Genomic DNA, 14,537 nt, shown 5'->3' on the forward strand with positions numbered 1-14,537 from the left:
ATTTTTTTATCTATCCTATTACTTCACACTGTCAAAAATTGATTGTGTTTTCGTTGTTACATCTCAAAATTTGACGTTCTGATTTTTTTTCTTCAGAGGTTCTGGTACAGAGTACTGGTGCATACTGCCATAGATCAAGCACTGCTGTAAACTACATTGCAGGCCCAACAGAATGTGAAATCTTGATGACTGTAATCAGTCGGGGATGGAATAGCTGTGGGAGGGACAGGCACTTGCCTGGCCCCAGCCATTGCCGACCTATTTCTCTAACCTTGTTTTATTATTAATGGTCCAAATGATGTCAATTAAATTCTTCTTACTTCTACTATTACATTTCTCCCTGGTAGGAGGCATGTTTTACTCCGTAACTGCCTTAAACAGACTGACAGGGGCTTGGATGTGAGTGGAGTTTCTCTTGCCATGGGCTAGCTCTTGAAGCCCCTCATCTTCTCTGACTCACATACTAGTGTGACCTGTATACTTTCACTCTCCTGAAATCATTATTCAGCTCTGGCATCAATATCGCTTTCAGTGACTAGATTTTACCACTCCTACATACCGTCATAATCCAATCAAATTGCAGGTAGATATCGCTAACTCCAAATGAACCACTTCTTGACCAATGGGCTGCTGTGACCTCTTTGGCCAGTCCCTTAAATTCCAACCAACTAGACAAATTTTTCGCTTTACTGTCAGTGGGTGCAGGAAAAAGTGGTTTTCTTTTGACCAGCTTCTTGTTATTTTATGCCATTTTTGGTTTTAATTTATGACAGTCTATTAACTTTGCAACCATAAAATGTCGAAAGTTCAAAAGAAAGCATTATCAGAACTTCAAAGTCCTCTTCTGAGATGTGATACCATTGATCCATCAACACTTCATTATTGTTTAAAAACAGCTGTCCAGAATCTAAATTTGAACATGGAAAACTACACTGCCCTCAGCACACCACTAGACATTTGACGCTATATCCTGCTTGCTTTTTTCACTAAATTAGAAAGGGATTTCTATCTTTTCAGAATATCTTGCACTGCCAAACTTGCCTTTCTTGGTACATGTAACAGGCTCTTTGCCATGTCACCATTAATAGACTTCATTATCATCCGAGGGTTGAAACAAGTGCTGTGAAGACAGATTACATGATCTGTGGCCATAGGGGTTTTTAGCCTAATTTGAAGGTGCAGCCCAGTGTGTTTGTTCCCTTGACCTTGTGGAATCTTAAATTAAATTTGTTGTTATGTGAGAATTGTCAGTCTCTGCTGCATGTAGGTAATAGTCAGAGGCACTGAACCTATTTTTAGTGCTATCAAAGTGCAATTGTTCCACTGCTTCTAGTGATGAAATGTATGAACAATTATCGTGCATTACAGGCTGTGTCAATACATTGCAGCCAAGCCACACAAAGAAATGGGAAGGGAGCAGGAGAGAGAGAGAGAGAGAGAGAGAGAGAGAGAGAGAGAGAGAGAGAGAGAGAATCAGATATCAAACATCAAACAAATCAAATTCCCACAATTCCGTACAATAATATATTAAAATCTTGGTTTCTCAACAGTTTGCTGGTTTAATCATCAAAATTTCTTTTTTTTTAATTTTTAATGAGGTAATTGAAATTTTAACTAAGAACATGGGTAATGGTTTTATCCTGTGATGTCAGATTTCCCAATATTTTTGTGCAACACATTGTACCAAGAACAGCTTTGTTTGGGGAGATCTTGTGATGCATCAAATGAACTGCATGTTTTTGTAGTATGCTAGTAGAAATACAAAAATCGCCAGATACATCACTTAAGCCTCACAAACACACAAATCAACACATTGCCTACTGAGTTTGGTTCTATCAGCTGAGCAGAGAATTGGACACTTGATGTCACACAAATGTTTCTGGCAGTAAAATAGAACACCGAGAATGTTTATTTCAATATCATTTCTACTGTTTTCTGAATGATGTTTATGGTGATAATGTGACCTGTTGTATAGAACATGGCACAGATTATTTTGCAAGACGACACATTGAGTAATGTGTTTGCATGACTAAAGTGACGTATTTCATGTTTTTCATATCTATACTTATGCACTACGAAAATATGCAGTTCATATGATGTGCCACATTAAAGATATCACAAAAGGCATAATTTTTTTGTATTTTAGGTTGAACAAAAGTGTCGGGAAATGCCAACGGAGCCAACTAAAACTGTTACTCAAATGGAGATTGTTGAAAGTAGGATATTTTCGTTTTATGTCACATCTGGAGCCATAGTTCTTTGTGTGGAAAATCAGCTGTTGTTTAAAGATTTACTCGGTTCTCAGCATTGAAATCTAATTTCAGCATTCAGTAATTTTCAGTTACCAGTGTTAATAAACTGCCACACCAGATTTATGACATTTTTACGTGCAAATCTGGGAAAATGCTGAATTTTATGAGATTTTGCAAAATGCTGATTTTGCATTATGCTGGTAAAACAATCATGTTTGTTCTTATATTTTGCTTTATCATTTATACAAAATTGTCCTGCCCCTAACAGTAAGTTCTGGATGCTCTTTTCAGGAGTTATCCCCAGTAGGTTTTAGATCCACTTTCAACAGTTTATCAAATTTTCCATACAAGTTCTGGTTCCTTGGGATCTTAATCAAAATGTGTGGTTTGTAATATGCGAACCTACAGAAAACGGACACTTCTGGTTTGTAGTGATCACTTGTGAAACGTATCTCACCTGCTTACAAAGTCTTATAACATGGCAGTTTGTGCATCTACTGTGTGGTTCTGTTAATATGACCACTACTCTTCTCGTTAACTACCTGAAGTTTCCCCAAATCTTGCTCCCTTCCTGAAATGTTGACTGTCTGTTTATTATGCTTTTATTTTCCCCGTCTTATTGCACAATATCTACAAATGTATATTTGTCACCATTTCAGTCATACAGATACCTCTCCCCAACATCAGTGCATCCAGACTCCAGGGACAGAAACTGACTGACAGGCTTGGCTCTCTACTCGCACATTGCTTAGCTCCAGCTTAAGTTCCTCTTCTTGTCTACTGTACTTGCTGTTGATGGTGGTTTATGAGCAACTTTCTCATGTCTTCAGGAGCTTTACAGCCATTTGTTACCTATTTAATATCTGTGTATTCTTCCTATGAAACAAGTGCTTTAATAATTTACAGATTTGATATAAGTTTGTCCTTTAAGTTTTTCCTTATGACAGTGCCAGTTTTCTTGAAGTGGGCTTACATTTCACTTAATTTTTCCTTCTTGTTATTTCATTTAATTAAAATGGTAAACAGTGTCCATATCTATTGGAATATGTCAAATTTAAAAACTATGTTGCAGGTATGTCAACCACAATGATAAGAACATCAAAAAAGAAATAAAATCAATCTATATTTTTCTTTTTCAGGTGTATGTACATCAGCGGTGTCCCAGGTACGGGCAAAACAGCAACTGTACGCTCTGTGATGAGAGAGCTACAAATGGAAGCTCAACGAAGCAAACTTACAAACTTTAAGGCAAGTCGTGATAAAGTGCCCCAGTTAATTTATTGTAGTTTATCAAGCTATCTATCAAGAATTCGTTGTCTCTATTCCATTCAGTTACGTTTGAAGTTTCTTGTGATAATTACCTGAAACAGGGAAGTACATCTACATCTATATGGTTATTCTCCAAATCACACACAAGTGCCTTGCAGAGGATTCATCAAACCACCTTCACACTAATTCTTTATTTTTCCACTCTTGAACAATGTGTGGAAAAAATAAACACCTTCAGCTTTCCATGCAAGTTCTGATTCCCCTTACTGCATTATGAAGATTGCTTTCTTCCTATGTAAATAGATGTCTACAAAATATTTTCAGATTTGGAGGAGAAAGTAGGTGATTGAAATGTCTTAAATATCCCACAGGAACGAGAAACTCCTTTGTTTTAGTAATGTTCACCCCAAATATTGTATCATTACTGGGACACACTCTCACCTATTTCTGGATAATACAAAATGTGCTGGCCTTCCTTGAATTTTTTCAGTGTATTCTGTTGATCTTATCTAGTAAGAATCACACACTGTGCAGCAGTACTTCAAAAGAGGAGAGACAAGCGTAGTGTAGGCAATCACTTTTGGAGATCTGTTGCATCCCCTAAGTCTTCTGATGGAACGCCTGAGTAAAACATTTTATGTCAAGTCTGTTTTGAAGTAAGGAAATTTACTATGTATATTATTTTGCTGATAAGTTCTCAGTGTTTGATTAGAAGTGAATTATTGAAAGACGACAGATACTGACAGATACTGAATTGGATTTTCTCTTCCTAGATTTCCTTGTTCCTGTTTTGCTGTTTTTGTTGATTGCAATCAAATAAATGAAGAGGGAGGATGGATGGGTCTTCTCACAACAACAACAACAACAACAACAACAGAATAGGAGATACCTGTGTCATTATCATAGTTTCCCCAAGTTGACTTACTTTGTTCAGCCACTTTTGTATTTCAATCTGCGAGTGAATAGCACAAGTTTAGGCATCATGTTACTCATGTCAGTGATTACAGTTGTTGCTATAAAGATATTAATAGTACTGTGTATGGCCTACAGTTGCTGGTTGTAGTAGTGGGATGATGCAATCTTTTCTCTTCCCCCCCCCCCCCCCCCCACCCCCCCCCCCTTCGCCTCTGCCTGCACTCCCCTTCCCCCAACTTGCCAGTTTTATATGAGGTCACAATGTAATACATAAATAATTCATGAGGTAATATCTTCTGCCCTACATATTTCAGTACTTATGGTTTCGAAACAGGTTGTTAAAAGGAAGTGTTCATTATTCTCAGATATGACTCATGAAATCAAGTGAGACTGAGATAATTAGGTTTCTGCATACTATATGGGTAATAGCTTGTCATTGTTTATTAACTTGTGTTCTGTTAGATGAAGGGAAAAACTCTTCCTTCACCTTTTCTAGATGAATATGTAACCATACATAAAGGCCATCCTGTAGTAGGAAATGACACTAAATTGAAACTGATAATTTTGAGATAAATGAACTTCGGAGTTTCATTTTGTATGAAAGATTTGGTTTTGTTTTAAATGAGAGTCTAATACATGTGGTTAGATGCATTTTAATTATCTATTTCTTACAGGCAAAATCATCACTGTTAATAAAACATAGAAAAGGGTCTTACATAATGATTGTTTATAAAAACATATTGAATTGCTTGTTTCGTAATTGTATTTACTTATGCGTATATAATACCAATTACTGTGTTTCTGATAAGTTAAAGAAAAGAGCCTAACAATTTCATAATGCCAGAAGTCATTCATTCTCAGGTAACTGAATGAGCACAAGTACAGTACAACTCCACTTTTACATTCCCAGAATAAAGGTTTACCTGCTGTTTACGACATTTTTTATCACTCCCATCCAGTTTGCTCAGTTCACAATCTTAATTCACACCCAATTTTGCATCAACATATTTTTGATTGTCCCACAATTTACGCTTTATGAAAAAATGTTTGTGGAGAGAAAACTAGTGTAAAATGATGCTGGCATGACATCAGCCACCAAATAGTGTTTACAAACATATGGTTAAGTTTCTTAACACCATGGCGCTCTGCTCAGCGGATTTGGAGCGGAGGATGTGTAAAAGTTGGAGCAATTTTATCTCCTGCCACTGCAAAGCTCTACTTAGCGTGGTGGCTGATACGAGTAACGAACTCCCCATTTACATGGTGCTCCCAAAATCAGATTTTGTAAACCAATTTCCCAATAGTGCTTCTAGGTGGTCAAGGTTTGTTTGAATAAAAATATCGTGACCTATCATAACCATTTCCAAAATGTCTGTACTGTCCGTGTGTAATTTTGTGATTGTTATGATCGTTGCCACACCTTTGTCGAATCATATTTAGTGTGTTTTGTCATTTGGCCACTTGGAGCATTAATGTACATCTTCATTCCCTTTGCGTTGCTGTAATGTTTCTGGTTTAAACATAGTGCCAATTGTGAATTTTTTCATGGGTGACAAAATGTGAATTTATTCTCATTGTCAGGTGCAGTACAGGGTTATTACAAATGATTGAAGCGATTTCACAGCTCTACAATGACTTTATTATTTGAGATATTTTCACAATGCTTTGCACACACATACAAAAACTCAAAAAGTTTCTTTAGGTATTCACAAATGTTCGATATGTGCCCCTTTAGTGATTCGGCAGGCATCAAGCTGATAATCAAGTTCCTCCCACACTCGGCGCAGCGTGTCCCCATCAATGAGTTCGAAAGCATCGTTGATGCGAACTCGCAGTTCTGGCATGTTTCTTGGTAGAGGGAGTTTAAACACTGAATCTTTCACATAACATCACTGAAAACAAGTTTCGCACTGAACGCATCCTCTTCCATGAGCTGTTGCAACCGCGCCGAAAATTCAAAGCGTTTGACTTTGTCATCGGGTGTCAGGGCTTGTAGCAATTGTAAACGGTAAGGCTTCTGCTTTAGCCTTTTCCGTAAGATTTTCCAAACCGTCGGCTGTGGTACGTTTAGCTCCCTGCTTGCTTTATTCGTCGACTTCCGCAGGCTACGCATGAAACTTGCCCTCACGCGTTCAACCATTTCTTCGCTCACTGCAGGCCGACCCGTTGATTTCCCCTTACAGAGGCATCCAGAAGCTTTAAACTGTGCATACCATCGCCGAATGGAGTTAGCAGTTGGTGGATCTTTGTTGAACTTCGTCCTGAAGTGTTGTTGCACTGTTATGACTGACTGATGTGAGTGCATTTCAAGCACGACATACGCTTTCTCGGCTCCTGTCGCCATTTTGTCTCACTGCGCTCTCGAGCGCTCTGGCGGCAGAAAGCTGAAGTGCGGCTTCAGCCGAAAAAAACTTTGAGTTTTTCTACGTATCTGTAGTGTGTTGTGACCATATGTCAATGAATGGAGCTACAGTGAATTCATGAAATCGCTTCAATCATTTGTAATAGCCCTGTATTTACACATATATTTTTTGTGATGTTACACAAACAATGTACACCATAGTTTGCATGTGTGTAGAGGTTTATCTACATAATTGAGGAGGCACAGTACCTGATGACCTCAAAAAGACGGATACATTCCAAGAGACTATAGAACAACACATATACAAATGCCACACAAATTACTTTTGTAAATATTTGCCATTGACAATGTGAAAAAATTCTCGAAGCGTATCGAACATGAAAACATACATAACTACAGCAGTGTTTCATTATTTAAGTAATAAATGACGGCTGCAAGCTTGCCAAAAACATTGATTATGACATTTAAAATTGAGTTAAACCTTTCTATTTCCTAGACAGTCATTGGACATAATTACACCACCAGCAGATTTTCCAGCAGGCCATCACATCCAATCCTGGTACTGATTATTCTTAAAATCATGCACTGAATTGAGGTCCATTCTGTCTGGCATGTTATCCACCACACCTAGTATGGTTTTTTGTTGCTGTTCCAATCTCCACAATATCCTAATCAGATCCCTTGCCCATTCTGCACCATCTTCCTATCCTGTGGTTCCTATCCCTGTGACCAGCCCTGCTGTAAGACTTGCCCTATCCCCCCCCCCCCTACCACCATCTACACCAATTCTATATCTGGCAAAACATGTACTGTCAAGTGGAGAGCCAACTGTGAAATGATAAGTCATATATTAGCTGTTATGTAAACACTGTTCGACCTTTTATATTGACATGACTACAATCAAACTTTCAGTTAGGATGAGTGGGCACATGCAGAGGGTGTGTACTGGCAACACACAATATCCTGTTTGGAGCATACTCTGCAACATGACAATCGTGACCTCAGTGCCTGATTCATCACATAGTCATCTGTATTCTTCCTCCAGACACGAATTTCTCAGAATTTCACAGGTGGGAACTGGCGCTACACATGTCATTGGTTCTTGCCAATCATCTAGCCTTAATTTGTGTTAATTCCTTCAGTATCAGCATTTCTTCAAGGTAACTACTCCTTTCTTCACCCCGTTTTAGTTTTCTATACCTTTCATTTTCTGACCTATCTATTTTTTACCACCCACCTCAGCTCTGTCATGTACAATTAACTTAGCTTTCCGCTCCTATTAACTCAAGCACAGTGTTTGGCTTTAATCTGTGTCATGAATATCACCCTGTCTTCCACATTTAAACTCTCAGGTTTTCAACTCTCATCTAGTACAGTCCCCAACAGTCAGTCTTCCTTTCTCGTCCTGTCTGGTAAGTGTCCCATGACCCGGGGTTCTGGGTGACTTTTCTGAACTCTATCCCTTTTCCTAAACCTCACCAGTCCTTTTCCTTCACCCTTCATACTTCCTCTTCAACCTTTGTGCCAGAAGAAGTTGCCACTGGCTCCAAAAGCTTGCAAACTTTAATACATTTATATGTGTGTTCTCCTTCCATCGCATGGTGAGTAATTTTTTATCTATTCAATTACATTATAAGTTGGTTTATGTTTCTTAAATTACATCTCTTCCCTTCTTGAAGACATACTTTCTCACTGCTTTCTGATATGTGTGAGGACCGGAACTGCAGCAGTTCTTACTCTGAGGTCTGAGTGACATGTCCTTCCTTTTTAACCTTTCCCAGCCTATATACCTCTTGCTCCCCTCCACAAGGAACAGTCAGTATGAATATAGCTACTAAGTGCTGGTTGCAGTTCTGATCTTCACACATTTTAGGATACAGTGAGACTTCAAAAATGTTTTTGAGAAGGGAAGAGAATCAGTTTAACTAATGTGTCACCCCTCCTTCCATTCAGTTATTTCAAAGCTGAACAGTAAGTAGAATTTCTTTTGAGAGTCATATTTATACATGTATTGGCAAATTGTAGGTGCATAACCTTTTGCCATAGTTAAAGTTGGATCACATATGAAAATGATATTTGCAGTACAGATTGCAAATAAGAAGCTGCTGCTATGAAACTGTAACTGATTTTTTTGTTTTCTGCTGTATAAAGATTTTCTTTTCTTTTGTGGTGTTCGTAATATTTCTTCTAAAGCAGTAACTTATTGTTTGACGCATTTTGATGTTTTACTACTCAAAACTACACTGGTTCTTTATAGATTCATAAAATATGTAGTAATCTTTTAAGCAATTTCCCCTGTGTTCTCTTTGCAAAGCAGTTTGTTTCCTTACATTTTCACACATTTAGTAGGGCAAGCCATACATTGTTGCAGTGTTGGGCCAACTGTCAATTTACAAACATTCGATTTTTTCAACAATGTGAGTCTACTACTGGAAAAGATTTGATACTTGTTTTAATGCCCTCAGTGACTTATGGTTTTGGTTTGTTAGCAAAGGGATATTTTCTTCTGAGATCCTCACCATCAAAACTGCCACACTTGCCTTTAAGTGTAAAAAACCAACCTCAACTTGTCATTAATATGAAGAGTTTATAGGAAAAATCCCTAACAAACTCTAAATATGTTTCCTTCTTTTTCAAAGAAATAATGATTTGAATCTTGACAGTGTTTACCATGGTTCACAGAAATTATTCTTCCTGAAGTACTTCTCTTGCAGAGACTATAACGTTTCTGTCTGTGATCATCATCTAGCTTCCAAGCCGAGCGGAGTGGCCGCGTGTTTAGAGGCGCCATGCCACTCACTGTGCGGCCCCTTCCGCCAGAGGTTCGAGTCCTCCCTCGGGCATGGGTGTGTGTATTGTTCTTAGCATAAGTTAGTTTAAGTAGTGTGTAAGTCTAGGAACCGATGACTGCAGCAGTTTGGTCCCTTAGGAATTCACACACATTTTTCTAGCTTCCAAAATGTGCAGAAGATTTGCTGTCTATTTTTCTCTGGAAAATGTTTGGTGTATTTAAAAAGCTGCACTTGCAGTTCAAGTGTTTTGAACAATTTACATCATGTGGTTTTTTATTTTCTATAGTAATCGTTGTTTATTTTTTTCTACATTTTGGTTCCAATTGATGATATTATTTCCATCTTTTCCTTTAATTTGTGGTGCTTGTGCTGAAGTACCAGAGTCATCTGCAACAAGAGAATCATTGTGATTTCATCGGATTTATAGTGTCTGAATGCTTGAGAAACACAAAGGTGCGACAAAGTAATTACTGTCGGCTCAGTTTCCGTTGTAGTGGATAACGATCTGCATGTCCTTATAAACCTACAAACCCTTTCACATATTTATCTGGAGCTATTTTGCTTATTTTGTATGAAAAAGAAATGTATGTTTTGTGCATAAGCGTACCCATTTTTTATTAATATTTTTGAATATTCAGGATCTGTTTGCTACATGTTTGCAAAAGAATAGTTTAATACAAATAGTATGGAAAGTTCTGGTAGGATGTAGCTACGTTAGGCTAAAAGAATCATATTTTGTGCACTTTTCAGTGACTGTGAAGTATTTTGTTCATTGCACCCTAAAACATTTTCTGCCTGGAAGTACCTTTAATGTGTGAGGGCAGGTGGAAAGGGGAAAGGGGGGGGGGGGAGAAGGAGGCATCAAATGATGTGCCACTTGTGTGAAAACAATTGAAAAGGGGGGGGGGGGGATGTTCTCAAATCGGCTATTACCATCGGCTGTCACATTCTTTCCACAAGATGACTATTCCATTTTCAAATGCTTTTGCATTGATGATGTGTGTGTTACATTTAAAAACTGTCTAGTGCTATGTGGGAGATTCTCTCTATAATTTAAGTGTTGCATCTCACATGCTGCATGCAGGAATACATCTTGTGTGACAGATCATATAACTATTGTTGCATCCCACTTCCTGCATACAGGAATACATCTTGTGTGACAGATCATATAACTAAGCTGCTATTAACAAAAGACCTATAAGTCCTTGCTTAATGTAATTAACAGCATGTTTGTCTTCACATCCATAGACAAAATTTACGTCTGTTGATGAAAAAGGAACCATTATGCTGCTAAATACATTAAGCAAGGATGTGCAAGCATTTTAAGTATTTGTTAACAACAATTAAGTTGCATGTCACAAAATGTGTTCCTGTATGCAATATGTAATGTGCAGAACTATATCTGCAAATTCTCTCTCTCTCTCTCTCTCTCTCTCTCTCTCTCTCTCTGTGTGTGTGTGTGTGTGTGTGTGTGTGTGTGTGTATACACAAATCTATTTCCACATAGCACTAAATAGTTTTTAAGTATGACACATGAGTCATCAATACAAATGCATTTGAAAGTGACCACAGGCCAAATCTGGCTAGTAATTTCCACATAGCACTAAATAGTTTTTAAGTATGACACATGAGTCATCAATACAAATGCATTTGAAAGTGACCACAGGCCAAATCTGGCTAGTAATTTACATGATTCAATAAAAGTCATATTGGATAAAGGATTTAACAACCTATGGTAGATACTTAAAAATGCTTTTATTGTAACATGTTTCACAAACTGGTTGAGTAAGCACTGACATGTTTAATTCTTCAGCATTTTGAAATTTTATTACATAGCTGTTTTAGTTCAGTACCGAAATATAATCTCAAACTGATTGTGTAATGCTATTTACTAATTTTGGTATGATCTGCATGTCTCTGTGGAATTATTAACTTACCAGAAATTACATCGCTATTTTGTTGCTTCGTTTCTCATGTCCTCATACAAGGTGGCACTGTCAGTTGAGCATTTCATTATTGTAAGTATTATACATCAAAACCACTGCTCAGCACTCTGGATAACAGTATTGCTAGTTAATAAAAACTTACTTATTATTTAATAGAATTGAAATTGACATATTGTACACTGACCCTTTGTACACTGACCCTTACTATCTCATAGTTTACAGAACAAAGTTAACTGTTTGGAGACAGAAAGCACTAAATGCAGTTAATTCTTTTTCTGTGGCATTATTTTGAAAATATGAAAGATATGGTGAGCCCTAGGATGTAGTGAATATTCCCTGTAGACAATGGTCTGTAATTTAGATCTCATATCTCACATAATTCAGTTTTTGCTTATTTGGCTTTTCCTGATGTTACCATGCTCTGTCAGAAAAAATCTATCAGAGTTATTGCAGTATGGATTGAAGGGACAGAAATAGGGGCAGATGAAAAGGACTAGTGAGGTTTAGGAAATGGGGAGAGTTTGGAAAAGCCGTACAGAACACCGGATCAGTGGAGACATGTTTTTTTCTGAAAATAAAGCATTAAAATACTACTAAAGCAATTTTAAAGCTACCCCTATGAAATCTGATATTTAACTTAAGTTAGAATTTTTTTTAAATGTATGTTTCACTGATATGGGAAATTCAACTCCTAAGGGGGTGAAATGGGACATGACTGATTTCACCGACTCATCATAGCCCAGCCCAAACCACTAAGGATAGAAACTTGAAATTTACAGAGGTTGTTGTTCTTATACTGTAGGAATCATTTAAGAAGAAACTTTTTGAAATTCTTCTCCCAAGGGGGTGTAATAGGGGATGAAAAGCTTGTTGGAAATTTTTTGCTATTAGGGAAATTTTGAAGGTAGAAACAAGAAAATCAGTATTTGGTTTCTCAATCAGAAATAAAAAAATACATCTTCATCGTTTTGGGAAATTCAACCTTTAACAGACTATAATAGTGGGAGAAACAGGGTGAATAAGAAAATAGTAATGCAGGTAAGCTACTATGAACAGCACAGTGAATGCATTATTATCATAAGGATAGACATGAACCCCACACTTACCACAGTAGTACAAGTTTATATGCCAGCTAGCTCCGCAGGTAATAGAGAGATTGAAGAAATGTATTATTAGATAAAAGAAATTGTTCAGAATAAAGGAGACAAAAATTTGTGATGGGGGACTGGAATTCGATAGTAGGGAAAGAAAGAGAAGAAAAAGAAGTAGGTGAATATACGGACTGGAGAAAAGGAATGAAAGAGGAAGCCACCTGGTAGAATTTTGCACAGAGCATAATCTGATCATTGCTAGCACTCGGTTTAAGAACAACACGGTATACGTGCGGATGGATTGTGTGTGTGCGCGAGTGTATACCTGTCCTTTTTTCTCCCTAAGGTAAGTCTTCCCACTCCCGGGATTGGAATGACTCCTTACCCTCTCCCTTAAAACCCACATCCTTTCGTCTTTCCCTCCCCTTCCCTCTTTCCTGATGAAGCAACCTTGGGTTGCGAAAGCTTGAAATTTGTGTGTTTTTTATTGTGTCTATCTACCAGCGCTTTCTCGTTTGGTAAGTTACGGCATCTTTGTTTTATATATATATCTCCCACGTGGAATGTTTCCCTCTATTATATTCATAACACAAGAATGTTGTATACATGGGAGAGATCTGGAGACATTGTAAGATTTCAGATTGATTGTATAATCAATTGATTGATTATATAATTGTTAGAGCTTTAGGAACCAGATTTTAAACTGTAAGACATTTCCAGGAGCAGGTGTGCACTCTGACCACAATTTATTGGTTACAAACTGTAGATTAAAACAGAAGACATTAGAAAAAGGTAGGAAATTAAGGAGATGGGACCTGGATAAATTGAATGAACCAGAGGTTGTTGAGAGTTTCAGAAGGAGCATTATGCAACAGCTGACTAGAACAGTTAAAAGATATACAGTAGAAGATGAATGGGTGGTTTTACTTAATGAAATAATAAAGGCAGCAGAGGATCAAATAGATAAGAAGACAAGGCCCATTAGAAATCCTTGAATAACATGAAAGATAATGAATTTAACTGACAAAAGGAGAAAATTTAAAAATTGCAGCAAATGAAGCAGGTTAAAGGAAATACACAGCTTAAAAAAATGATATTGACGGGTAGTGCAAAATGACTAAGCAGTTTGTCCAAAAGGTTGGCATAGTATTCTCCAGTAATTGTTTGCCCAGTGGGGAGATAATCTACAAAGAGAATCCCCTTCGCATCCCAGAACACTGATGCCATGACCTTTCCCGCTGAAGGAATTGTCTTTGCTTTCTTTGGTGGCATGTTTCCACTTCTTTGACTGTTGTTTTGTCTCTGGGGTATAGTAGTGCACCCAAGTTTCATTTGTGGTCACAAACTGGCTCAAAAAATCTTGTTCATTTCTCCTAAAACGGGCCAAACATTGTTCCGATATGTCCATTCTTGTGCCTCAATAGTTGTGGCACCCATCTTGCAAATAATTTTTCACTTCTAATTCTTCAGTTAAAATGTGTTATTCCCATTTCAGATGACATCTGGCAAGCATGAGCAATTTCACGCACTTTCAATCGGTGATCCTCCATGACCATTTCATGGATTTTTGCAATGATTTCTGGAGTAGTGACACATCTTAGCTGACCATTGTGGGATCTTCATCTAAGCTCTCCCAACCAAATTTAAATTCATTTCTCCACTTGGCAGCAGCTGAATATGAAGAAGCAGAGTCAAGGTTTGCCAGTGACATTGTAGTTCTGTCAGAGACAGCAAAGAACTTGGAAGAGCAGTTGAACAGAATGGACAGTGTCTTGAAAGGAGGATATAAGATGGACATCAACAACAGCAGAACAAGGATAATGGAAGGTACTCAAATTAAATGAGGGGATGCTAAGAGAATTAGATGAGGAAATGAGACACTTACTGGTTTGTGAGTTTTGCTATTTGGG

The 14,537-nt window shown here is 37.6% G+C and overlaps 1 protein-coding gene across 1 annotated transcript in view; it reads left to right on the plus strand.

The window, feature by feature from the left end:
* LOC126175798 (origin recognition complex subunit 1) overlaps positions 1 to 14,537 on the plus strand; it is a 136,870-nt gene that overhangs the window by 51,391 nt on the left and 70,942 nt on the right. Inside the window, exon 4 of the mRNA XM_049922779.1 lies at positions 3,392 to 3,500. Within this exon, the coding sequence (XP_049778736.1) occupies positions 3,392 to 3,500 (109 nt within the window). The remainder of the gene's footprint in view (positions 1 to 3,391; positions 3,501 to 14,537) is intronic.

The sequence above is a fragment of the Schistocerca cancellata genome, chromosome 3, assembly GCF_023864275.1.
Source record: "Schistocerca cancellata isolate TAMUIC-IGC-003103 chromosome 3, iqSchCanc2.1, whole genome shotgun sequence".
NCBI classification, from domain to species: Eukaryota; Metazoa; Arthropoda; class Insecta; order Orthoptera; family Acrididae; genus Schistocerca; species Schistocerca cancellata.